The sequence below is a fragment of the Trachypithecus francoisi genome, unplaced genomic scaffold (genome assembly GCF_009764315.1).
Source record: "Trachypithecus francoisi isolate TF-2019V2 unplaced genomic scaffold, Tfra_2.0 Lachesis_group17, whole genome shotgun sequence".
Taxonomy (NCBI): domain Eukaryota; kingdom Metazoa; phylum Chordata; class Mammalia; order Primates; family Cercopithecidae; genus Trachypithecus; species Trachypithecus francoisi.
The window spans coordinates 104937338-104965238 of NW_022681462.1; the positions used below are offsets into that span (position 1 = coordinate 104937338).

Sequence of the window (27901 nt, forward strand, 5' to 3'; positions counted from 1 at the left end):
CCTTGGCATCTTTGAAGAATACAGGCCTGTCTTGCATTGTTTTATAGAAAGATCTAGAGTTGGCCATGTGTGAGTCCACTTTCATACTGCTATGAAGAAATACCTGAGACTGGGTAATTTATGAAGAAAAAGAGGTTGAATGGACTCACAGTTCCACAAGGTAGGGGAGGCCTCACAATCATGGCACACCTGCTCCACAAAGCAGTGCCCTGTCCTTTCCAGCTAATGCCATCTGCAGGACATATGAACATGCTCTTCCCTCTCAAACTTCCCGGCCCTAAACTTTGGTCCAAACCTGAGGCTGTCCTAGTCAACCTTCAGAATAAAGCTTGCTGATGAACCTCATTCAAGTGGAAGATCTTGACTTCTTAAACAGCGCAAATTACAATATGAGTTGGAAAAGTCACTAAAAGAAAGCAACAAAATTTTAATTCCATGGAAAAGGGAAAACAAAATCTAACCTCAAACACTACATGAAGACCTTACACATTGAATCACACCCAATCCTAGTATTGCACTTACTTCTCTTAATTTTGCTCAGTTTAAACTGTCTTTTAAACGTTGAGTCTCAAAGCAGTTCACAATATTTGGGTCAGAGGAGAGCAGAGACTACGTCTTTCTAGTTGCATATAATAGAGGGAAGTGATGAGAACCAATGAAGTCGATGCCTCCTCCGGTAACATGACAATTCTAATTGAGTCTGCTCACGTTAACTACCACGCTAACAGACTAAACATCTGCAAAGGTTGCAATAAAGCAGGATTCAAATTTTATTCCAGTTTTCTCATATCTGAGCAGTAGCATCCTCAGCAGTCACTGAGCTCTGGTGGGTGAATTCATTCATTCCCCCAGTAATCCCTACTGAGTGTCTACAAGGTATCCAGCTGGAAAATACATGACTAAAGAGCATGGTTCTACCCCGGAGAGCACAGCAGAGAGAAATGCACAGGGAGCACCAAGCGCAAGTGCCTCACTTGGTTTTGTGTCCAGCCCAAAGAGCAGAGTCCATTCTAAAGGGTGGGCTGTGAAGGATGCTGGAGTGAGCCCAAACATGGCTTTACAGAGAAAATGATGCTTACAGTCAGACAATGGGAACAGTCAACAGCAGGACATATATTCCAGGGAGAGAAGAAAACAGGTAAGAGTAAAGCGCTGTGAGACTAGAGACCCGGCACAGCAGTGGTGGGACTAGAGCCACCTTGGCAGGTGCTCTTGCATTGACGACACAGAGCTGGACGAGGAAACAAAAGCCTGGGTATGAGCCAGGGTCCAGGGCAAGGAGCCTTCAGTTACGGCGCTAATTAAGTTTCCCTTTTAGAAAAATCCGTGACCATTCTAGGAGTCTGGCCGGCAGCGGGCCCTCCTGAGTTGGGTGACATCCCGAGCCGCGCTCACCAGCGCTGGGTCGCAGGACCGCCATATCAGCTGTGTGGTCTCAGGTCCCTCTAAGGTGCGATAGAATGGAGAGGGTGCCTGCCCCCTGGGGCTGTGCTGGGGACCACAACACTTCAGACAGCGAGGGATCTCAGAGCCAGGCTGGCAGTTGGCCAGTGCTCATCCAAATGCCAGCATGAACCTCTGTGAGTGAGTGGAGCGGGTGAGACTTGACTCCGGACACGTTGGCAGCGGTTGGGCATCAACGGTGGTCCAGGGAGGGGTGTGGAGGGGCTGTCTCAGGCGAATGAGTGGGTAGTGTACAAACATCACCCGAGCACTCAAGGTTCACATCCTCTCAGGATGAAGTCCAAACTCTTGCCACCCTCCCCCAGCACTCAGCCCTTCACCCAGGCCCAGCCTGCTTCCCCATCCCCGTCCCAGGCAGCCTCACAAACACTTGCTGTTCCCCAGCTTGTCAGTTCCCCCAAAGCCCTACTCTCTCCAAAACAGCTGCCTCCTCTCAGCCACCTGGAGAACTCTCCTTCATATCCTCCAAGACTCAACTCAAAGGTCGCCTTGTTCCCACACGGATATAATTTGGATGTCTGTCCCCACTCAAATCTCATGTTGAATTGTGATCCCCATCCTTGGAGGTGGGGCCTGGTGGGAGGGATTGGGGCCATGGGGGAGGACCCCTTATAACTTGATGTTGTCCTCACAGCAGTGAGTGAGTTCTCACAAGACCAAGTTAAGCGTGTGGTACCTTCCCCCCGCCCCCGACTCTCTCTTGCTCCTGTGTTTGCCATGTGAGACTCCTGCTTCCCTCCACCTTCTGACATGATTGGAAGCTCCCTGAGACCTCCCCAGAAGCTAAGCAGATGCTATTCCCATACTTCTTGCAGAACCGTGAGCCAATTAAATCTCTTTTCTTCACAAATTCCCCAATCTCAGATATTTCTTCATAGCAGTGTGAGAATGAATGAATACACACAGCTTCCTTCCCGAGCAGGACAAAGTGCATGGCACTCTAGATGGCTTCTGTCAGAATAACATGGATCTACAGCAGCAATTGGTTAAAAAAAAAAAAAAAAGGATCAAGCAAGAAAACATGGATCAAGCAGGAATCCATGGCTTTCATGAGGAAGCACGCATGAACCTCACACATCTTACACCCACATTTCTCTCTGTCGCAAGTCTCAAGCCCTCCAAAATCAATGTGAGCTCTACTTACAAAGGGGACAAGTAGCACTTCTCAATTTCATTCATCTTTCTCCCTATTGAAAATGTTTTCAGAAAATGAACCTGAGGCATGTTGGTTTTATTTCTCCATAGTGCTTTAAAGACTATTATTTTTCTCCAGAGCCTATTTCAATTAATCCAGCTATATTTTAATGCTATTGTAAGAGATTGTCTAGCTCAGGCACACAAAAGGCAGCCTCCCAGGGTAACTTGGGATGAGTCAAACAGTTTGTCTAATTGAAGGACAGTAACAACCTATTTCAGAGTCAGTCCATCCTCAGGTAGGAAATGACAAATGCTAACAGCAAAAAGTTCCCATGCAAATGTCCCAGCTCCATCCCAAGTGGGTCAAGGTCTTCTACCAATGAATCAGGCCTGCTTTGAATGTTTATTAAAGTGGAAGATTTGCTAACATTGAACCTGGCTGTTGCATACTTAGGCTGTTAAAAGATGACAACAATTGCAGCCTTGACTGTAGTGAGATATTGCTCCAGCCTTGACATTATTAGCCAGCAAATGTCAATTCCAAAGCACTCATTTCACAGTGAACTTTACTGTTCAGGCCAGGTTATTAAAGTGTGGGTCTCAGTCTGGTACTGCACATGCCTCTGCAACTGTTTTCACACACACACACACACATGCACCTCTTTAATTTATATGCTTCATCTCCTTTTCATTACTGTTCACTACCAACGCTTGTGCTCTATGCCCAAGTGAGGATTTAATATTAATGTTCCGATTGCAGATGTGATATAAATACAATGCTTATTAACTATTTACTGATTTTTCACAGAAGCCTGCACTATAAAATATTCATTTTAATATGTGAATGCAATTTTAAACATTTATTAAATTAGCATTTCTTCTTTGGAAGGCAACAGCTATTAAAATCACAGGAAATGCAGTTCCTATAAAACTGAATGCTATATCATAAGAGTAGCTTCATTCAATTACTTTCATTGAACTAAAAGCTCCAGTTAATTGTGCCAGACAGGACACCAGCAGACTCATAATGACATATTTTCCAATGCTCAAATATTTGAATCAAGCAATAAGTGAACTGAACCAACAGAATAATGAAGGCTATTTTCAAAGTATATTTCAGATATGCTCATGAGTAAAACTGCATTCATGGGTTTTTTTTTGGCCATTTTCTTGGGAAATGGGCTTTTTAAAATTTTACTTGAAGTTCTGGGATACATGTGCTGAACATGCAGGTTTGTTACATGTATCGTGGTGGTTTGCTGCACCTATCAACCCGTAATCTAGATTTTAAGCCCCACATGCATTAGGTATTTGCCCTAATGCTCTCCCTCCCCTTTCCTCCAACCCCCCAACAGGCCCCAGTGTGTGATGTTCCCCTCCCTATGCCCATGTGTTCTCATTGTTCAACTCCCACTTACGAGTGAGAACATGCGGTGTTTGGTTTTCTGTTCCTATGTTAGTTTGCTGAGAATGATGGTTTCCAGCTTCATCCATGTCCCTGCAAAGAACATGAACTCATTCTTTTTTATGACTGCATAGTATTCCATGGTGAATATGTGCTACATTTTCTCTATCCAGTCTATCATTGATGGGCATTTGTGTTGGTTCCAAGTCTTTGCTATTGTAAACAGTGCTGCAATAAACATACATGTGCATGTGTCTTTATAGTAGAATGATTTATAATCCTTCGGGTATATAGCCAGTAATGGGATTGCTGGGTCAACTGATAGGGAAATGGGCATTTTTAACAGTACAAATGCAAGTTCTTTTGCTAAATTAAGACAAACATCTTTCCTTGTATTCAAAATGGAAACTGAGAACCAAGAGGTGAAGAGCTGTGCTCTCACATCTTTCAAACATTCTGGACAGTGCACCCCCAACAGCTTAATTTAGAACTTCATGGCCTTGGAAGGAAGTCTGACGACAGAGATCCAGGAAGAGTAAAATAAGAGGGAAGAGAGGAGGGAGTCAGCTTTCCCCGAGACCCACAGAGGCGAGGTCCAGTCAAGCCACTCGAATGTTAGGTATAGCTGGGATTCCAAGTGCAGAGATCAGAGGCCAGACGCCTGCTCTTAAAACACTACAGCTTTGCCTTGATGGCAGCAGTTAGTTTACTAAGGAAAAACGTAATCACACGTAGACGAGGTGTCACCTACTTCACAGACATCAGTTAGATGCGAAGGAGACCTATCCTTCTATTCTACAGAGAATCCACAGTGATAATCCCAGACAAACACAGAAGCAGATGTGTCCTCTGCTGGACATGCAAGGAATTCGGCTTAACATCGAAAACGCTTTTACGCATGGATATCACCTCTCATGCCTCCCTTCACTCTCATGTAACAAATATGCTCGTCTAGAGCAAAGCAACTTCTCACACAAACGTGCAACCCAAAGTCCTGTTTCTTCCTCCCGCAGACCTAATCCTGGCTCCTGAATGTACCATCCTCCCGCCATCCCTGGAATCTTGAGGTCGGCCTTGACTTCTCCCACGTCCTCCACAGTCATCTCGAGGTGCCACATTACTGTCTGTTATTCTCCATCTCACTTATTTGAATCAAGATTCCGTGAATCATACTGAAAACACGTAGCTATTTTATGTACCACTGAGAAAGAAAGAAAGTACTATTTAAAACATGTCCCCGTGCTTTAATTTCCTAGAAGTTCTATTTTCTACTTACTGAAAAAGCCCTTCTAGAACCATTTAGACACCCATTTTTATGACATAGCATGCTTGTACATAAAGAAAAATGAGAAAATAACAGAAAGAAATCACCTGAATACCCTCCAAGATTTTACATCCAGAGCCTGACTCTTCTGAGCCACTTTTTGACTCCGAGTCAAAGGCATCAGTGCTTCTGCACGCGGCATGGGAAGGACGCCCCCCGCCCATCTCTGAATTGCCCCCAAGCCGCTGGTACCTGAACTGTACATCCTGGTGCTGGTGCTTTCCGCCCTGCAGAGTGGGAGGCAATCCTTTTGCACCACTCTCAGGGACACAACACACATGAGTGTGGCTGGTTGCTTGCTGGCCACACAGCCCTCCCCTCTCAGGCTGCACACAGGTTTGCAAAGTGAATGGGCTCCTCTGTGCTCCTCTGTTGAGGGAGAACCTATTTCTCCTCCTGAAATCTAGGCTAGTTTGTGATATCCTGCTGGAAGATGAGAGGCCACATGGAAGAGAACCAAAATGCTCAACAACCAGCACTAGCTGCCAGATGTGTTGGTGAGGCCAGCTTGGACATCCCAATCTAGTGAAACTTCCGCTGAACCCAGCCTCATAAGCAACCAAGGTGAAACCAGCCCAAGACTTGTGCAGTCAACCCACAGGACTAAGAGAAATCATAAACCCTTGTTGCCTGAAGTCCCTGGGTTTGGGGGTGGCTTGTTATACCACGGAGTTCACTGACGCTCGCAGCTGCAACTTTTTGTGTCAACCTCCCTGTCTCAGGTCCTACACAATAGCTGATTGTCACTCTGCAAGAATAAATGGAATTGAAGAAGAATATACTCAGTCGATAGCAAATGTACATCTTGATGTTCTACATTTAGGCCTTTCTGTGTATATAACTTTTTGTTTCAATTCTCATAGAAAAATCATTTTGAGGATATTTTACACCCAACATATACAGAATCAACCCTGCACACAAATGAAGACACAAATGAGCAGCTATAGCCAAGTTTCTCCATGAGCAACCAGCACCTGCAACATGGCTGCCCACAGGAGTCCTGAGACGCTGTCGACGTCAGATGCACCTGTTCCAGGGATGTCGGGATGTGGGAACGTGCCCTCCACAGAATCAATGATACACAGCACCTCTCAAGTCCCACTGCTCTGCTTTACCTGTCACCTCACTGGGAATGTCACAGTTGCTCAGGACCAGCCCCTCCCTGTCTATCTTGCTCCCTTCCCAGTCCATACAATTTATTCCATCAGTAGTATTAAGTATCAAGTGGATATGGTCCATTTTACTCCCTTGCTGAAATCTGGATCCCTGCAAATAAAAATGTCTTCCTGGGGAGCCCAGCTCCCCTGACCCCCTACCTGCCCACTCTCACAATGCTTTCCCCCATAGGTATCAAGTGTTTCTTCCTGACTCCATTGGGCAGTGTTGATGGGGAGACATAGGCAGATGTGGAAGTAAACAGCTTATAGGAGAAGCATCAATGATCTGTTGCAACTGTGGAGGTGGGGAGGTTGGTGCTGGTGGAATCTGGGGTGATTTAATTACCAGGATTTAATTTACCGAGCAGGAGGGCTGGATGAGGTCTGCTAGGGTTACTCTCATGCTTACTGACACTCTGCCTTCTCCAGTCGTGGAAACTTACACTCCACTCATCTTTGTGTCTCTAGTGCTAGCGGAGTGTGCTTAGCAGGCTGCCAACACCTCACCACGGCCTCATGGATGACCAGATGAATCAACAAGTACCCCTTTCAGGCCTGATATCCTGTGGGTCACAAGTTCCAGGTCATGTTTGCGATATGTTCATTGAAGAGTCATGAAAGACTTTCTGCTTTGTATTCTAGATACTTGTTTTTAAGCTTGCAAATTTAAAAGAAAATCCAGCATCCAATTTTAAAGAAAGCTGATACTTGGATCGGCTGATGTCATTAGAATGTGCACACCACCAAGGGTCCCAACAGCCCCGCTGTTCCACAAGGCAGTATCTTAATGAAAGAGCACTCCTGTATTTTTTTAAATTTTGTAGCTTCTTTTCCAAAAAGATGTTGTGGCAATTCACACAGAAAATAGATAAAAGAGGTTTAACAAGTTAGAAATGGAAAACCTGGGGCAAGCAAGTAAAGAAACAAACACATTTATCATAAATGGCTAAGTAGCTGTGAATCATCATAAACTCCAGCCTCAGAGAAGTCCTGTGTGTGGAATTCTTTTCATTCTTAGAAACACACCCACGCTTCAAAATGAGGCCAACAAATTTAATACTGAGTTTTAAGATAACACATCTTTACAGGTGTAGACCTTTATATAAGGGACAACGAATACAGTAAGGCATATCATTTTTGTAATTTCAATGATCATCCTTCATTCATCCATCCAACAAACAGCTAATATTAAAATGTGTTTCTTAGAGAAAGAAAATCCAAAATAAATGAGGCTATCATTCAACTCAAGAAGCTACAAAAAATAACAAGAGTCGATTCAGAAGAAAAGCCTTGGCAATAAAAGCCAGAGAAGGACAACATGAGAAAGAAGTCAGACAGGCTAAGCTCACTCATGAGCAGACATGCAGAAATCTCCAATAAAATTTGGCAAAACGTATTCAGAAAATTATTTTTTAAAACATCAGGTTTAATCAGTGAATGAAGTTGGATAAGGACCGTGGTCGTGAACTCGGCGTGAACACTTGGGTCAGCAATGTCGTTATTTCCAGCAACACCACACTGCATTAGTGCAAGTGCAGAGGAAGTGCAGGCTGGGCTCACCCAGGGCTGGACACTTGCCAGGTGCACACGGTGGCTCACAGGTGAGAAAGTCAAACCTATTTGCAGAAGAGTGATCAAAATGGCAATCATGAAATCTGCACAAAAGCAAAGCCCAGGGCTACCTGTTAGTTACTGCGAAAGAACAGATCGGGACAATACAGACCCTCAAAGCCAGCGTGTCACAGTAGAGAGGGGACTTCAGCCCATGAGCCAGGCAGACAGGCACTGGAAAGAGTACGCATTCAACAGCTTTGTCGAATAAATATTAATGTCAATAGAACCACCAAAAGGCAGTTTTCATAGGATGATCAGGGATAGAGGAGGATCACGTAAACAGTTACAAGGACTGGTAAGCCCCTCTAGGACCCAGCTTCTGCAAACCTTCCTAGTCCTGGATCCTGATACCTCCTTGTCATCCTTCCTCATGCTTTATGCTGAAATTTCAAACTGTGTGATCAGCACACACACATACACACACACACACACACACACACATGCATCCATACACATAGGTACACAGGCATTCACACACATAAATGCATCTATACACACACGTGCATCCATACACACAGATGTATCCATACAAATACCCATGTATGCATCCATACAAACATAAGCCTCTTTACACATGCATATGCATCCATACACACATGTGCATCCATACACACATGCATCCATGCATACACATATGTACTCATGCACACATGCACACATATGCATCCATACACACACCTCCAAACATACATATGTATTTATATACCAACACATAGGCATCCATTAACACAGGCATGCACACATATGCATCCATATGTATACACACATATGTAGTCATATGCACACATATATACATCCCTACACATACATATGCACATACATGTGCATTCATACACACATGTACTCCAGTGCACACATGCACATATGCCTCCATACACACACATGCATTCATACATACACATGCATGCCTCCATAAACACTTATGTATTTAAACACATACATATGTGCATCCATACATACACATGCACCCATAACACATGCATATACACATATGCATCTATACATGCCTGTGCACCTATACACATGTATTCATATGCACACACATGCATCTACACGTACACATGCATCCATGTACACATACATATGCATCCACTCACACATATGTATTCATATGCACTCACACACACATATGCATCCATACACACATGCATCCACACACATGCCTGCACACACATGTATTCATACACACACATGCACCCGTACATACACACACATATGTATTCACACACACATGTGCATGCAGTGAGCTGCTTCTCCCACTGCTGCCTTACTGTCACATCTGCCTGGAATGTCCTCCTCCCACTCCCACGCCAGAGCCCACTGCCACTCATGCCAAGCTTGAATCCGTTACTCTCCTCCCTGTCCCATAAAAGTTCAAATATATTTTTGTCTTCACACCTACTGGGTTGCATTATAAAATACCTGTGTGTGTCTCTCAGTGCTGGACTCTGTGTTCCAAACATAAACTTCCTCTCCTATTCACACCATTCTCAGAAGTGCACCTGATTTTTCTTTATAAGCCTGGCACTGATGCTGGCCCAGAAAGCTCTGTTTACAGTTCAGGCCCTCACTCTGCACTGTGCCCTTCTTCATGCCAGAAGACGCCAGAATCAGAAACAAATTACTTACTTGTTTTAAAAAGTTACTTACTTTTTTCTTTCTCTGTGACTTTTTTTCAACATTCGCATATCTTCTGCAAGACAAAAGATGTTCAACTTGAAATGCAAAGCCCGGCCCTAAGTTATCTCTATAAAATGCAGGCTGCAGCCTTGTCTTTAGGAGGGAAGTGGCCACGAGGAGGAGCAAGCTGTCCACAGAGGACACGGCTCATGGTAACAATGATTTCCCAGCCTCAGGAGCAGAAAACGCCCCAGGAATCTGTTCAATTTCCTTCCTGGAGGTCAGATGGCCCATCCTCCTTCTACTACAGCAAAGAGTCCCTGTCCGCCTGCTGCCTTTGCAAGTGCAGGCATCCCATTTCTAATTCCTCTTTAGCGAGGCTTTCTCCAATAGCTGCTACTCAAATTTGGAAATGCTCATACCCCAGGATTCTCTGCAAATTCAGAGCACCTCCTTGGTCTATTCTGTGTAAGTCACACGAACTTCAGTCTCTGAGCGATTGCATGTGGCCTCCTGTTGACCCTAAGCTCAACAACTTTGGCGAGGGGGAAAGATATTTACGCCAGTCAGACTCAGTCAGGGATTCCCAATGAACAGACAGTGGCAAAAAAGCAAAACACTTTAAGAGATGGGAAACATGTGGTGGGCAGGTAGAAAGAATGACTCAACTCCACAGCCCCATGGTGTTCCTCCTCACTGTGCTATCAGGACTATTAGCACGAATTAAGTCAATAAAATCAAGAAACATCTACGTGTGCCAGGCATGCAGGTGGGACTCTAACCTAACCATCTGCCTGGATATCAAACTGCTGTGGGGTCATCCTTGGTAGACAGGACAAAAGGAGCCTTTCTCTGCCTTGAGGTACAAACCCTAGCAGCACGTGAACCAGAATGGGAGGAGGCCATCCCGGATGCTGCACCCTCAGTGGAGGTTCAAGCTCTCCAAATGCAGAAGGCGCTCATACCACAAAACCTAAAGGGTAGAGGAAGGCGGGCCACCTTCATGGTGTTCAAACCATCTGTCCTGCTCCACAATGAGATGAAAAATGGCAGCTTTTTTTCTTTGCTTGAGATCATGATCATTGAAAACTTGAAGAGCTAGCTCCGGGAAGGTTCCTAGTAAGCCCTCAAGCCGTGTCCTACACAAAATGCATTTCAAACACACCCGTCAGGGCTAAACAATTAAGGATGAAGAATCCCACAGATGGGCTTTGGAACCACCTGTCTCAGCACCCTTCCGCTCCCTCCCGGTCACCGCCTCGTGTCCACAAACACACACACAGTGGGTCACCCGCTTAGCCATGCCCAGGATTACTACAAAAATCATGGCTTTTTTCACCAGGAGAGGCTGACATCCAGCACCAATTCTGTACTTCAGATATGGGGGAAGCAAGCCAAATTAAGAAAACAAAGCATCATGCTGGGTGCATCACAGGCAGGCGTAACTGTGCCTGGCATCAGCTCTGAAACTGTATCACACATTTCAACTCTTGATCTCTAAGACTCCTGGTCTCCCAGAGAAAAGCAGTGGACTCCGTGTAGATCTTGCTGTCCTTGTGAATACATCATACAAGAGCAGTTCCCCTGCGCCTCATTTTTTAAAATCTAAAATTGTATCATATATAAGAATATTACATTTCACTACTGAAAAATAACCAATAGCTGAACTGGACCTATTTGGGAGAGATACTTGGGAAAAGGCTAATTTTTTCCCAAAACTCAGGGAAGAAAGGTACAAAGCATGCTCACTGTTGGACCTCACTGGGCACCCTTGGAGACTTCCAGTAAGGAAAATATTTGAAGGTCTCCAGTCCCGCAGCAACATAAAAGTGATTGTCTTGCAAATCCTTTGAGTCGCCCAAAAGATGCCCATTCATTGTAAATAATCTGTAAAAACAGAGAGAAGAAATGGGAGACTTGAGGACCAGTAGCAAGTGTTTGTGCCTACACTATGACTAGTGCACAGACCGCTGGAGAAACAGTGCTCATCATAAGCAAGTGGTATCCAAACAGGCCAGTTAAACCCAACGGGAGCTGCTCTTCCAGGATTCAACTTGCTTTCCACTTTTAGATTTTTTAATTAAAGTATATTTTTAATTATACACAAGTGCTCAGAGGCTCTTGAGAACATGTTACACTCTTGGTTAGTGTTCAATTAATTTTAACTAATAACAGCTAAAATTAATACAAATTGGCCCATATTGTTAGAACAATACTTGGAAAACAAACCAGGATTTATTAACAAATAATATGCATTTTTATAAGCACCAAAAGACTAATATTAGTCTACTTTTTACTCAGTAATCCTTTTCGGCAGGTACTCCTTCGCTAGTTTATTTAGAAATGATTCAATTAATTCAATGCTGAGCCTCCATATGCATAAGACAATGAGGTAGGCAATGCATTGGATAAAAATAAGCATAAGAAAGTCTCTGCCTCCCCAAAGTCATATGAAACCATAAAACAGAAGCACACAAAAGCCTACAAAGCTAAATATGACAAGAGAAGTGCAAACGGTTGGGGTCTAAGAGGAGAAAGGCTGAGCCCAATTGCAGGCTTCACAGAGCTGGAGGAATTTGCAATGGGGTCGGGAGGGTGAGTGGGATTTCATCACGTACAGACGAGATGAAGCCATCTCGGCAGGAGAGTGCTGTGCACAAAGTCAGAACCCAGGGCGGGGAGGGGAGCTGCCAGTCACTGAGGGTGAGGTGCAGACACAGCCGTGAATGCGCAGGACAGGGGGGGAGGGGAGCTGACAGTCACTGAGGGTGAGGCGCAGACACAGCCGTGAATGTGCAGGACGGGGCAGTTTCCAAAGGGCCTTGAGTTCCGGGGAGGAGCATGTATCATTCATTGCATTGGAATGAAGATTTCCAAGGAAGAGGGGATAAGAGCTACGTTTTAGCACCCATGAGCGGGCAGCTGTGGCCAGGATGTGACTGAGGAAGAATTGCCCCTGTGGGAGAAGGCTCAGAGCTTCTGCAAGAGCCTGAGATGAAGGAATAAATTAGGGCAGGAAATGCAGGAGCAGAACAAGAGAAGACATGCAGGGGGCATGGAAAGGAGGAATCTACAAAACCTATCCCTCAGCAAAGCTGGGCGTCAGAGCTGCCCAGAAGGCCAGCTTCAGAGTGCTGGGCCCCACCGCAGAGCTCCCAGCTCCGGAGGCCTGGATAAGGCCTGCGTGTGGCATTTCTAACAAGCTCCTGGCTGACACGCTGCTGATGCTCCTGGACCCCATCCCGAGAGCCGCTGCCTGAGACTGACCCTAGAGGCATCAAGACCGGAACCTGGGAGAGGCATGGCGGAGCTGCATCTGGGGGCCCGCCTGGAGCAGAGGCTTCCATGATAAACCCAATGCTTGCAATTCTGTTCTCCTCCTGCCGGGACCTGGGGACAGTCAGTCCCCTCTGGTGGACTTGAACAGCCAGTGCCAGAATCCCCAGGAGTAAATCAGGAACATGCAGAAGCCTAACCAGGGAAGTGGGGGACTGACGGTGGTCCTAAGGAGAGGGTGTCCCCAAAGCAACTGCTCCCGGGGGCCAAACAGCAAGGCTCTGCAGGGTGGGAACAGACGAACCAAGAATTCACACACAAATATGCAAAATGACATCAAAGAGATGGCAGATATTCCCAGCATGAAACAAGAATATGAAACCATAACACAGAAGCAAGTAGAAATACTGATGTGAAACTCAAGTCGTGGAAAGAAAGATCACAATAGGAGTGAACCGTAGAATGGACATGGAGGAGGTGCAAGCTGCTGTTTGGAGGTAAAACTGAGGAACGCCCTTAGAGGAAAGGAGGGAGGAAGAAAGAAACAGGATCCGCAAAAGAAGAGCTAAGAAATGAGGGTAAGCAGACGTGCCAACACTAGCGATCAGAATCCCAAAAGGAAGTTACAGTAAGAGTGGAAGGAGAAAATATGTACAGAAATCATGAAAACTAATTTCCCAGAATTGAGGAAAGAGGACAAGCCACAGGTAAAAGAGTCCACGGATGTCAAAGAACAGAAACTACAGGAAAACTCGTCGGCAGACACCTGGGTGTGACACCCAAGGTCACAGACGGCATCCTCAAGGCGCTGGGGAGGAAGACCTGGCCGCACCGCCCGGCAGGACAGACTGACTGAGGCCTTTTGGCAGCAACACAGACGGGAAAGACGCTGATATTTTCAAAATCTAGAAGGAAAGAACACTAAAGCCAGCCAGACCCTCAGGTAAACACAAGGGACGAGATAAAAATGTCCTCAGGCTTACAAGGCCTCGGGAGATTTGCCACACAGAGACCCATGCCAAGAACATTTTTAGAGGACGTGGTTAAACAAGAGGGACAGCGAATCCAGGAGTTGCTATGAGAATGGTGTGAAGTAAAGGTGACCAAATACAAGGACCAATTTGCTTTGTCTTTTTTAAAAAAAGCTAAGATCAAAGAAAACACATTCATCATAACCCAAACTTCAAATTCTCGATCATAGCCATGAGATAGGGGCTGTTGAGGGGAGCCAAGGGACATAAAATTGTGCTTATGTTCTTGGCTGGGGATGGGGAAGATGCAGAAATCAATCAGCTCAGAATCTCCAAGGCTTGGCGACTGGCAGATGAGGGAGAAGATGTGTGCAGTGTCCAGCATGGGTCCAGGGATTCTGGGTGCTGAGCAGAATGATGGAGCCGGGAACAGGCAGAGGAAGGCAAGGAGTGGGCCTGATGGCTTGGGGTGGAGGCGGATAGAGGAGAAAATGAGCTGTCAGCAACTGGGTAACGGTAAAAAATGCACCTGAAAAAACTCAACTGGAATGTCTCCGCATCAACCAAAGGCATTTCAGGTTTTCCTTCCAGCAGCAGGGGCCTTGCAGGAATGAAGCTGGTTGTTTTTACGTTCATTTGTTTGCTTCTAGGAAGTTGTGTTCTTTTCATTCAGGGATGGAACTATAGATACCAAAGAAGAGGACTCTGGGTGGCTCAATGCAAGACTTGGGAGGTGCCCGCTGAGTGAGACAGAGCCATGGCCACCAAACTGTGGTTTAAACCCTACAGGGCCAACAGGACACCTGGCCGCCCACACACTGGAGGAACAAACGGTTTAGGCATGTTCCCCTCGGACTCTTCCCTAAACTCATCTCGGCCTCATTTTCTTCTAAGAGAGGTACAAAGTCTACTCACAGGGTGAAGGGTAAGTAGAAATTCCTCGGTGGGATAAGACAGGAAGGAAGTTCCAGATAGAAAATGACACATCCATCTATGTGAAAATGTGAGCCTGTACGTGATGTTCAGATTACACCTACACAGACATACAAATGTGAGCTGGGACGTCACATACGGAGAACAGCAGCTTTTACTGAAGTGTGAGTCTCACAGAAATGAATAGCAAGAATGTGGATATCAAATGAGATCATGCACATAAATCAAAGTGTTTTGCATCATAAAATGCTAAACACTAGGTATTTTGATTATTACTTGTATCAGAGAAGCTGAGGACTAAATGAAACAGCCATTTGCAAAAGTGTTTTGTAAATTGGAAAACATTACAAAAATGTCTATTAAATGATTTTTAATGAACCTTAAAGATTGGGGATATAGTAGAAAATGTAAATATCTCTAAATTAAATCCTTTACCAATAAACAGCCAATTTGGCTGTTTTCCCAAAATAAAGGTAGTCTATCTCACAGGAATTTTAAAATATTTATGTTTAATGAGCTTCCTTTTCAAGACCATGTAGTGATTAAAAGATAGACCTGATTTTCAGCTAAGGCTTCAAAATCTCTGGAAGCAGGGTCTCACTGGGCACCCTGAACCCTGGACTCCGAGTCCATGGGTCTCAGCTGTTAGTTCAGCTAGTTTCCTCACTATTAAGGGACTAAAAAAAAAAAAAGTTTTATCAGAGAGGGTCCCAAACTTTAAGGAGCTTAAAATATAGTGGAGAAGAGATGATAAGTCCACAAATAACCACAGTCCAAGGTTGATGGGCTATTTATCAGGAAGCTGAACCCAGGACTCAGTCTTCAGGTCTCTCCTTCAACACTAACTCCATCCCGCCCAGCACCTCAACCGCCAATACCATCCACAACACTCAGATCGTGTGTCCGTTTCTCCAGCCTGACCTCTTCCCTGACTTCACACTCACGTATCCAGCCTGGCACATACCCACTCTGACGTCCAATATGCCTCGCCAACTGGACGCATCCAAAAATTCATTCTTAACTCCCCCAAAACCTGTTCCTCCTCCCACTTCCCCTTCTCAGGAATGGTACGGACAGTCACCCAGCTGCTCTGATCAGAAGGCTGGGAGTCTACCTCCTTTCTCCCTCCTCTCCCCTCCCGCGTCGCCTCCCCCACCACACACTCCCCACCCCCACCCCACCCCCACCTCTCACTCACTCTTCCTACATGAGGTTGATCAGCAAGCCCCATCACATAAAGTAACACAGCCAGAACCTGCCTGCCTTGGCCCCAGCCACTGTGGTCTCCCCGGGATCACCTGCAGGAGCCTCTAAACAAGTCTCCCATCCCACCCCGTAGTCAGGTGATGACACTTCCTGCTCAGAACCCGCCAATGGATTCCCACCACACTCACTGCCCAAGCCTCTCAGCGAGGTCTACAAGCCAGTCTTCATTCCTAGACTTAGCAGCTCCCACCCTCCCTCACCAGGCACTGCCCTGCCACCGGTGGCTTCCCACCGCGGAGCCTGTGCGCACGCCTGGTGGTCCCTCTGATCAGGACAATCTCCATCCAGATCACAATGCGTTTGACTTCTCTATGCCATTCAGATGTGTTCTCAAATGTCACCTCCTCAGAGAAGCCTGCCTTGACCAGCCCAGTCACTCACCCCAAGCCCGGCCCTGCTTCATCCCTCTGTGCCACCCTTCGCGGGGCATTTATCAGGGATCTGCTCCTGAGCGTGCATCTGTCGTCTCTCCACTAGACAACGTCTGCCCTGCGAGGACCATACTCACCCCATCCCCTTAGGGCTTAGATAGAAACCCCTTAAGCGCTCAGTAAATATTTGTTGAACCGATCAACAAATCAAGAAAGGTTCAGTATGTGGTGTGGTGCAGCCAAAGACTTCACTTCTACTGTGAGATGGGCGAGGTCAGGCCACACCCAGCGTGTCCAGTGTGTGCCCTGCACCTTGCACCTACGCTGGGATGGGGCTACTGCCTGGGCCAGGAAGATGCACAGGACACGCTGTGCTGAGCCAGAAGTGACATCCACTGGGGCAAGCAGCTGCCACTAACAGTGGTGGCCAGGCTGCTCCATGACAATGGTCCGCTTCGCCTCCCTCAGACCTTTCACTGCCTCTGGGGTGGGGGCCCCTCTCTTTCCTAATCAGTCTAGTCAAGATGAGCAAACTCAAGTTCATGGGTCACCATGGTCTCTCCAGAATGACTGTCACCTAAATCACGGACGCTGATGTTCAAAACACCCGCTGGTGGATAAGGGACAGCTGTGCCCATGATACAGGGCAGCATGACAGACGCTGAGCCCTGCACAGAAACCGAGGTGGGAAGCTCCTGCCCCAGAGGGGCCAGGGGCCAGCTCACAGGGGTGGGCCACGGGAATACACATGCATGTGCTGTGTACATGTATGTCCCACCCTGGCATTCATCATTAGCTCTTAAAACATCATAAAACTCTGCATGCAGCCACTAGGGCCATCTGTACGTGCTGCAACCCTGGGTATCCACACCTGTCTCCCAGCATCTTCCAAAAAGTTTCACTATGGCCAGGCCCTGCTTCCCTCAGGGCCCTCACGCCTCCTCACTCCTATGGCAGGCCACTGTCCACACAGTCCCCCCACTCCAGAACACCTCCCTTACTTCCACTACCCATTTCTTCAGAACCCAGGACAGACCCTCCTTCAACTCCCTTCTGCTCTGAGAACTCTCACGGAGCTCAAGGTCCTCCTCTCTCTCACTGGCCAGGCCCCAGCACTGCCCCCGATTGCAGTGTAACTGTTTCCCTTAGAGGATCCGTCTCCCAGCAAGGCTGTGCAATCCTGAGTGTCAAGGAGCATGTTCTTGCAGATGTTTTATCACCTCCCAGCTCCTAGAATAGTGTGCGGTGCAGAGTATACACTCAACGAACAATGGGAAATTGAAAACGGAGAGTGGAGATCATTCCACTTCAGTCTCAGAGAAATTCACAAGAATAGCTCGTCACCTTTTCCTTCCAGCAGGTGGCATGGAAAGAATTTTCAGAACTGTTGACCTCAGGCAACTTGCCCTCTTTCATCCTCCATGGCCCCCACTCCATGCTAAACATCATTCCTTTCTTAGAGTGGGTCGTGCTGGTCCCCATCCACTCCCACTTTCCCTGGCCAGGGCCTGGCCTAGGTGAGGCACAAGAGGCCCACAGGGTGCTGATGTGAGAAGGTACCCTCCTGCCGCGACTCCTCCAGGTCCTCCAGTTCTTACAGCACGTATCTCTTCTGGGAGGTCTCTCAGTCTGCACTCCCCCGGCAGTGTGCTCCCTCTCACAAACATGCCACCCTCGCTGTAACTGCTCACATGACATGTTTCCTCTCTGCTGGGCTGCACTGGGGCTGAGGACCGAGCCTGTTCTGCTCACGGCTGCATCCCTGATGTTCAGCCAATAGCCTCTACGAGCACCTTTTCCAACCGAGATCAGCAATCGTCTCGCATAGAGACTTACAGAATTTCACTTAAGTATTTCTCTGGGCTATTTGGATGCCTTATGCCAAAAGTTTAAACTATCCAATAAATCAAGGAATTTTAATACACTACAAATAATTAGCCTGGGCAACATGGCAAGACCTCATCACTACAAAAAAAAATAAATAAATAGTCATGAGTGGTGGCTTATACCTGTAGTCCCAACTACTCAGGAGGCTAAGGTGGGAGGATCCTCTTAGCCCAGGAGGTCAAGACTGCAGTGAGCTGTAACTGCGCCACTGCACTGAGCCCAGGCAACAGAGTCTCCTAAAAAAAGAACTGGCTTAGTTTCTAACCCACACAAGGAAAAGGTGTGACGGAAATCTCAGCTGAATCATATTGGCATTATCTAAAGGATGATAAATACAGAGAAATATAAATAATTTCTCAAATGCATGAGAAACAGTAGCTGTAGTTCTCATTCAAAAGTAACACGCACATTGATTTTTTTAACTCTGTTAATGTGCATATTGCTTCACTCCTTCAAGCTTAGCATTTGTACTTTCTAAGCATTTCTTTTATTTCTAAGCTCTGCACTTTTCCTAAACCCAACCATAAAAAACTAATTTAAGTCCAGGAAAAAAAAGAAATTAGCTTATTGATCTAATGTCTTTTTTACTCTTTAAATATTCTATTCCCTTCCTTACTTCTACCATACAAGAATTTTCTCTGCTACTTTCACTACTATCATTCTACATGTGATACTTAAGATTTATTCCAAGGCTGGGTGCAGTGGCTCATGCCGGTAATCCCAGCACTTTGGGAGGCCAAGGCGGGCAGATTACCTGAAGTCAGGAGTTCAAGAGCAGTGTGGCCAACATGGTGAAAACTCCTCTCTACTAAAAGTACAAAAATTAGCCAGGCATGGTAGCAGGCGCCTGTAATCTCAAGTACTCTGGAGGCTGAGGGAGGAGAATTACTTGAACCTGGGAGGTTGAGGTTGCAGTGAGCCAAGATTGTGCCACTGCACTCCAGCCTGGGCAACACAGCAAGTCTAAAAAAAAAAATAAGTAAATAAATAAAAAACAGATTTCTTCCACTATCGTTTCTGGCTTCTCCCAGAAGTATACACAGGTCTATCTACTGCACACAGCTTTATTTCTTTGAGACTAATACACTAATATTTATAGCTGAATTCTGGGAGCATGGAGGTATTCCCGGTACAGATTTGTGCACAAGCATCTAACTTCCACCTGCTCGTTGCCACTGCCATGAGGTTACTCATCGCTCCACTGCTCTAAACGGCTCAACAGTTTACATCCTTCTCAAAAGTGGACATCAGTTTTCACTGATGGTATCACAACTGTTGACTGTAAATCACTCTTGAATGTTTTTAATCTACCCCCAAGGGAGAGTTAATTGACAAAAGCATAAGGCAGGATTAACTGTTTCTGCTCCTCCTCCACAGCAGCCACCATCAGGAGACCACCGCTGCCCAGGGTGGGCTCCTCCTAACTCTCCTTGCTGCATGGTGTTTTCCCACTTCTCAGCCTGGAAGATCTTCATCTCCCCTGCACCTTCTCAGCCCCTCCCAGGGCAGTCCTTCACACCTCATTATCGCCCAGAAGCGTCCCCCGGTGGATGTCTCGACCTTGCCTCTGCAGCCTCTTGGCCTCCCAGCCTCCCGCTCTCCCACTTCACCTTCCTCTAATCTGTACCAACAGCTGGACCCTGAGCCTGACGCCGCTCAACTGGCTCTGGCTTCACATCCACACCAGCAATGGCTTCGCCTGCTGTGCCATGAGCCCCTGTCCCTGCCTGTCTCTCCCTGCCCTCACCTTGTGGACCAACCGCCCATCTGCCTTCTCCTCTCTCATCCCCAGCTTCTGAGTGCCCGAGAGCACATGGAACTACAGGCTGGTTCTGCTACAAATCTTCGGCGCGCAGTCCAGCAGGGCCCTCAACCCTGCTCGGCAATCCTCCCATTCCATGCCCCTCCCGCTGCCCCCATTCTCCTTCTGGCCATTGGCAAGACACAGCCTTCTCCCTTTTTAGAGTCCATTAGGCATTAATTTGCCACCTTCCTTCCCTCCTACCTTAAAGCTTTCTGTACCTGCACCAATCCTCACCTCCACCCCTGTCTTGCAGGAAGGGTGGCTCCCCCACCTCGCACGGCTTAGGCATCCACCCATCCTCCAGGTCACACTCTCTTCCACCTGCTCAGGGTCTGGCTCCTATGCCCCACTCCTTCCCCCACCTTCTCCCTCGGGAGAGACGTGTGCCCAGGCCCCTCGTGTTCAGCGGTGACCATGTCTTTGCCCTGAGCCCCTCAAGCCACAATTCCGCATCACCCCTCTCTCCCTATTTCACATACATGTACCCCTACACTCCCATCTCTGCTTTCTCACCCACCACTCCAGCCCGCCCACAGGACCTGGCTTCCATCGCACAGTGCCGGTGGCCACCTGCTAAGTGCAGTCAGAGAGCACGTTCTAGATCTCGTCTCCCTGGCCTCGTCTGTGGTGTTCACTGGAAGCTAATCCAGCCCAGGCGTCCAGGTTGTGCCTTCCCAGGCCACTGCCTCCACTCCGGAGTCTGCGGCTCTTCTGCATGCCTCTCTGTGGCTTCCCTTTATCTCCCACTCCAAACTACCCCCAAGAACTCCACCCCCGGCTAGTTAGCGGACCCAGGACTGGGAACAGGCAGAGGGCCAGGAGTCCATAGCCACAGAACACAAGGCAAAAAGAATTCAAACAACCACCTCCGGGGCAAAAGCAGGATCAAGTGCCACGTGGTCAGATGAGGCACCAACAGGCAGGGCCACACAGAGGTGGAAACCCATTCCAGCATCAGGGCCACGAGGGCACGAACTTGAGGCCAGAGAGATGCCAAGGAAAACAGAACTGCCCTTATAGGATACCCAAAACCTTGCCTGCGGGCAGAACAGGGGCATAAAAAGAACCGATGAAAGGAGGATTCTTGTCTTTGTTTTACATGGTTTGACGTTTCTGCCTTCTTGTGAAAACTCTGACCACAACGGCCCCACATTCTCACAAAGTGACAAGCAGTTGATGGAAGACCCCACAGGCACCCGAGCTGCCCACCTTCTCCAGGCCAGCTCCCAGGGGTCTCATCCACACAGAGCTCCACCGATTACTGAGTTCACACATCCCCAGTCGAAAACTCCAGCTTCCATCTCCGTCTGCAGCCCAGGCCTGGGGGTCCCACAGGCATGTCTTTGTTGATTCTTTAACTTGTTACCAACAACAACCAAACCTGCTCCTCTGCAGGACTCCCCACCTCAGAAAAGAACTCTCATTGGTGCGGTTGCTCCAGTACAATACTGGAGGAATAATAACTCTTCCAATCCATGAACACGATATCTTTCCATCTATTGCATCTTTTTCAAGTTCTTTCATCACTGTTTTATAGTTTTCAGTGTAGACAGCTCTCACTTGCTTGGTTAAATTTATTCCTAAGTATTTTACTCTTTTTGGTGCTTTAGTAAATGGGATTTTTCTCTTAACTTCTTTTCCAGATAGCTTGTTGAGATTATGTGGAAACACAAGTGATTTCTGTATGTTGGTTTTGTAACCTGCAACTTTACTGAATTCTTTTATCCTAACAGTTTTTTGGTACAGTCTCGGGTTTTCTATATATAAAATTGTATCATCTGCAAACAGATTATTTGACTTCTTCCTTTCCAATGTGGATGCCTTTTGTTTCTTTTTCTCGTCTGGTTCCTCTTGTTAGGACTTCCATCCTTATGCTGAATGTAAGTAGTACAAGTGGGGCACCTTTATCTTGTTTCTAATCTTAGAGGAAAAGCTTTCAGCATTTTACCGTTGAGTATGATGTTAACTGTGGGCTTGTCGTGTTGGGCTTTTATTGTGTTGAGATATATTCTTCGTATACTAATTGGCTAAGAGCTTTGATCGTGACAGGTTGTTGAATTTTGTCCAGTGCCTTTTCTGTATCTATTGAGATGATCATGTGATTTCTTTCATTCTGTTAATAAAAATGAGGTGTAAAGTTAGATTGTTCGAGATCTTTCTTTTTCCTTAATATAGGTTTGTTTTTTGTTTTTTGTTTTTTTTTTCCTTTTTTGAGACAGAGTTTTGCTCTTGTTGCCCAGACTGGATTGCAATGGTACAATCTCAGCTCACTGCAACCTCCACCTCCCGGATTCAAGTGATTCTCCTACCTTAGCCTCCCAAGTAGCTGGGATTACAGATGCCCGCCACCACACCTGGCAATTTTTTATATTTTTAGAAGAGACGGGGTTTCACCATGTTGGCCAGGCTGGTGTTGAACTCCTAACCTCAGGTGATCCACCCGCCTCAGCCTCCCAAAGTGCTGGGATTACAGGTGTGAGCTACTGCGCCTGCCCAATACAGGCATTTTCTTTATGAAATTCACTCTTAGAACTGGTTTTGCTGAATCCCGTAAGTTCTAGTATTTATTTCCATTTTTGTTGCTCTCAAGATTTTTTTTTATTTCCCTTTTGATTTCTTCCTTGACCCAATGGTTGTTTAGGAATGCATTGTTAAATTTCCACATTTTTGTGAATTTTCCAATTTTCCTCCTGTTACTGATTTCTAGTTTTGTATCATTATGGTCAGAAAAAATACTCAATATGATTTCAATCTTACATTTGCTAAGATTTGAGTTGTGGCCTAATATGATTTATCCTGGAGAATGCTGTGTACACGTGAGAAGAATGTGTATTCTGCTGCTGGTGGACAGAATGTTCTGCAGTCTGTTAAGTCCATTGGGTTTATATTGTTATTCAAGCCCACAGTTTCCTTACTGACTTTCCGTCTGGATGATGTATTCATTGTTGAAAGTGGGGTACTGAAGTCGCCTCCTATTATTGTATGGCTGTCTACTTCTCCTTTCAGTTCTGGTAATACTTGCATATTATATATTTAGGTGCTCCAGTGATGGTTGCATATCTATTTATAACTGTTGTATATTCTTGATGGACCGACTCTTTTAACATAATGTGGTGACCTTCTTTATCTCTTGCTGCAGTTTTTCACATGATGTCAATTTTGTCTGAGGTAAGTCCAGCTGCCCCTGTTCTCTTTTGGTTTCCACTTGCATGGGATAGTTTTCCCATCCCTTCACTTTCAGCCTGTGCATGTGGTTAAAGCTGAAGGCCGACCCAGATTATCCTCACAGCTGCCTGGCTCAGAGCCCATCTCTCACCTCCCACCTTCAATCCTTCATCACGATGGACAACCACCACGGTGAGCTTTCGTTCATGCAAATGAGACCCACTGGCTGCACCACAGCAAGCCCCCTGCCTGGTCTGTCACGTATTCATGGGACCTACGTTCTGGCCTCGGGGCTGGCTGCTTCCCTCACAATAGCGCTGAATCCCTGTGACGACAGTGTGGTGTTTCCTCAACACACTCTGCTTGTTTGTGCCTCATCGACTGTCACAACCATAATCACAAACCATTCCATGCCGACTGTGCATCGTGTGTTATGCTAAGCACTTTACACACATTGGGATCCTTGGAAGTAGGTGCCTCATTGACTGTCACAACCATAATCACAAACCATTCCATGCCGACTGTGCATCGTGTGTTATGCTAAGCACTTTACACATATTAGGATCCCTGGAAGCAGGTATTATTATTTCCAGTTTTCCAGATGACAAAACACGCATCGAGGAGTTAGGGATGTGCCTGAGGTAACAGAGACACCGACAGCGGAGAGGAGATTTGCTCCACGTCAGACCCCCAAGCCCACACTAGAAGCCATTACACACACTACCTCCCTCCCAATGCTCTTCTGTCCCATGGAATTCATTTCCCCCATCTCTGCCAAGACTCAATCCAAACACCAGCTCCCACAGGCCTGGCTCCTCCAGACCAACTGGAAGGCCTCATTATATATATATACACACATACACACACACACACACACACACACATATATACACCAACTGCAGCATTCTAGCAACTTGAACAGTTGGCCCACTCAGTAGGAGTTTCAGGGAGCAAGACTCTTTTTTGCAATGCTGTATTCTCCACCCCTAGCACATGGTAGATGCTCGATGGTTTGCTGAATGAATAAATGAATGAGGCTGGTTAAAAGTAAGTATAATACCAAGATTGAAAAAATACTATCTGCTTGAAGAATGAAAATTAAGAGTTTATGGTGAATCATTGTAGACCTTGCTGGTCCAGGCAGAAAACTCTCATAGAAAAGAATAAACACAAGCTGCCGCCCCCTGGCTGTCCTATAGGCGAGAGTCTCCTTACTTCCGAACGCCTCCTAGAGGGAAGACTTTTTCTCCGATCGTGGCCAGCACGATGTCCCAATCGGACAGACTAAATTTGGGTATAATGATTTTTGCAGGTGGAATAAATAATCTTCCATTTGTAAAAACACTGTAAGGATAAAAAGAAAAGCATTCATTAATATGTTAAGTTTCAGGGGGAAACATTGAAAATTCAATATATATATAATTAAAGAACTGTAAAAACAATGGGATGCACTAAGCAGCCTCCAATACTACATATCATGCCCTATTGAGGACCTTATCAAGCTGTAGAGAAAGTCACAGAGCCTGGTGACAGATGTGTGTGTTTGTGTGTGTGTGTGTGTGTGTGTGTATATATATATATATATGGTTTTGTTGTAGACGAAAACCACAACAGTGGGCCACAGAAAGTGAAGGTGCCTTAAGGTTAATAGTGGTTGTGAAACCCGGAAAGTTCCCTTGTCCCCCTCGGAGAGCGTGCGATGGGGGTGTGGCTCGCTTTTTCAGTGCCCCACTGCTCAAACCTCTAGGGGGCGCATACAGACCGGCAGTCTGTGGGGCTCCAACTCCACAGTTGTGACATTCTGGGCAGCTTGATAAAAATCTGGGCATTTTATAAAATCTAAAATGCCCAGATGAATAGAACATAACTCCACTTTTTATAAAACATGTCTCCCACTACTATAATGGGTAAAATGAAAGAAAATTGTGTCCATTTGGAAAACAGGCAGACAATTTTGCCTTAAATAATGTAGCTGCTTTCCCTTTCTCTGGAGCCGAGATCATCTCCCAAAGAAAATAACATGCATTCCTTTGAAAAGTTAATAGAAACCGCTTATTTTACTCCTGAGTTTTAAGGCAACTTCAGTATAATCTTAGGAGTGTTAGTTTATTGTTTCTATGTGTTGAGGGACAGGAAGTGCTTAGAAGATTTTCAAAACCCAACACAAAGTTAGTAGTGTTCATGAGACTATGCCATAATCAAAGACACATGCAATAGTTTCAAACTCTTGTAATTCCCATTAAAATAATGTAAAATCCAAGGTGTATTAAGTCTAAAAAAATAAATGATATCATTGATATCCTTTAACAATATGTAAGCTCAACTCTGCAATTCTGGTTGTTAATTTTTTTACATTATAATTTACTGTTACTGCCATTTTTTGTCTTTTTCCTTAAATGCAAATAACTTAGGATTTGAGAAATATCTCTCTGTAAATATAAATCTTAATTTAATATGTTTGTCACAATAAAGAGAATCTATTTTCTCTGCTAAGGTTTTGTGGCAAAAGAGGCTTCCAATCAACCCAGAGTCCAACTTATTCCATATTTAAGATGCTGCCCACAAGAAGCCATAAAAAGAAATGTTCTATGCAAGTTATATCAGAGTTTATCCATGTGCTATTACAATTACAATAAAGATTTGCTACAATGTTTTCAACTATTGGTTTTCCTAATTGGTTTAGGCTGCAAGTTTTTCTAAATATAGATTACTAAGAGGAATAAAATAATAAATGTTTAAACAAGGTCTTGCTATATTTTGTCTCAATTTTTAAGAAATTTAATTTATAGTCTTATCCTGAGGATTGAGAAATAGGCACACCAACCCACTGCTGACGCAGCTGAAAATCAGCACAGTCTTCTTGAAGAACGCTTTGGCAAAATAGATTAATGTAATATAAGGGATCAATAACCACTGACCCACTCATCCCACACCATGAAATCCACCCCACAGGAGAGCGGACAAAGATTCAGAGGTGAAGGTCTTTCTCACGGAATTATGTATGAAGTCAAAAATATAAAATGTCTAAGTATGGAAGACTGGTTAAATAAATTATGCCACAGCCACACCATAAAGCATACAGCCATTAAAATTTGTTTATGCAGAATTTATATCTACAGGGGAAAAAGGATCAAATATAATTAATGTCATAGACAAAACCCACAACAGTGGGCTACAGAAAGAGCACGAGGAGTGAAGGTGCCTTAGGGTTAATAGTGGTTGTGAGACAGGAAAAGTTCCCTTGTCCCCCTCGCAGAGCGTGCGATGGGGTGTGGCTCACTTCTACAGGGCCCCGCTGCTCAAACCTCTAGAGGGGCGTCCAGACGGGCAGGCTGTGGGGCTCCCACCCCATGGCAGTGTCTAGGGGTAAACGTTTCCAGCTCCTGAAGCCCCGGGGGTGTGTGTTACAGGCTGCTCTCTGAGTTTAGCCGTAGGTGGCTTGTGTTAATCAGCTCAATTAGACCCCTGCCTTGTCGCCAAGACTTTGTATCCTGGGTTCTGGCCTTGGTGTACCAGAAGAATTGGACCATATGTGCACTTGGAGAATGAGTGCAAGGTTTCATTGAGTGGAAGTAGCTCTCAGCAGATGGGGGAGCCAAAAAGGAGATGGTTTTTCCCTGGAATCAGGCCTCTCAGCACCCCAAGGCTCCTCCAACTGCCCCAGCCAAACTCCGTGCTGGTCTGCCCTTGGTGGCCCGGCGGTGTACTGGTGCCTGTTCGTGCATCCCTCTTCACGCACCACTTGTGTGTTCTCCGCCGATGTGCTCCTCCCCACGTCCAGCCATTTCTGTCTCTGCCTTGCTAGGGTCTCAAGTTTTTATAGGCACACGATGGGGGCATGGCAGGCTAGGGTGGTCTTGGGAAATGCAACATTTGGGCAGGGAAACAAAAATGCCTGTCCTCTTGCAGGTCCCTTGGGTGGAGCCCTAGTCAGGGACCATGCCCTCCTCTCCCCAGCACTTCCCTTCCCCCTTCTGTATCGTTTAAAGGGGCCACACTCTTCCCTTCCCAGCACTTCTATATCAGTTGTCTCTGAGGGATGGGATAACTGGAGATTTTTATTTTATTCTTTATGCTTTTCTAGATTTCCACATTTTTATAATAAGCCTGTAAATAGAAAAATCTGTAAAATTTTTTGAATTTTTAAGATAAAGAGAAGAAACAATAATCTCTGATTTATAAACTAGGAAATGGCAAGTTCAGAGGGAGAAACGGACTTCACACATCTCTAAAAGTTTGCTGGTTGAGCTGAAGAATGAAGCTCGACCAATATCACCATGCTGGGTTTGGGGCCCGTGTTGTTCAGGCAGAGATGATCCATCTTCCAGGTAGCTGAACGAACAACTCCATCTAAAACAGCCAGAAAAGTTTCCCTGCAAGTCTGTGACAGGTTGTGGATGGGCACACTGGTAAATAAACACTGGTACATGTGAATTTTTGAATACCTGGTACTCATCTTTGAAAGCCCAATTTATATATGCTGATAAAAAAACATATCCAAGATAAA

At 45.8% G+C, this 27901-nt stretch overlaps 1 protein-coding gene across 6 annotated transcripts in view; it reads right to left on the reverse strand.

Moving 5' to 3' along the window:
• DCDC2C (doublecortin domain containing 2C) overlaps positions 1-27901 on the reverse strand; it is a 134909-nt gene that overhangs the window by 73121 nt on the left and 33887 nt on the right. For 4 of the 6 annotated variants that reach the window (XM_033176647.1, XM_033176644.1, XM_033176643.1 and 1 more), the window contains exons 4-6: positions 24610-24738; positions 11471-11608; positions 9752-9794 (exon numbers count right to left, since the gene is read on the reverse strand). In XM_033176647.1, the coding sequence (XP_033032538.1) occupies positions 9752-9794; positions 11471-11608; positions 24610-24738 (310 nt within the window). The remainder of the gene's footprint in view (positions 1-9751; positions 9795-11470; positions 11609-24609; positions 24739-27901) is intronic. The other 2 variants (XM_033176648.1, XM_033176645.1) reach the window with 1 other exon arrangement.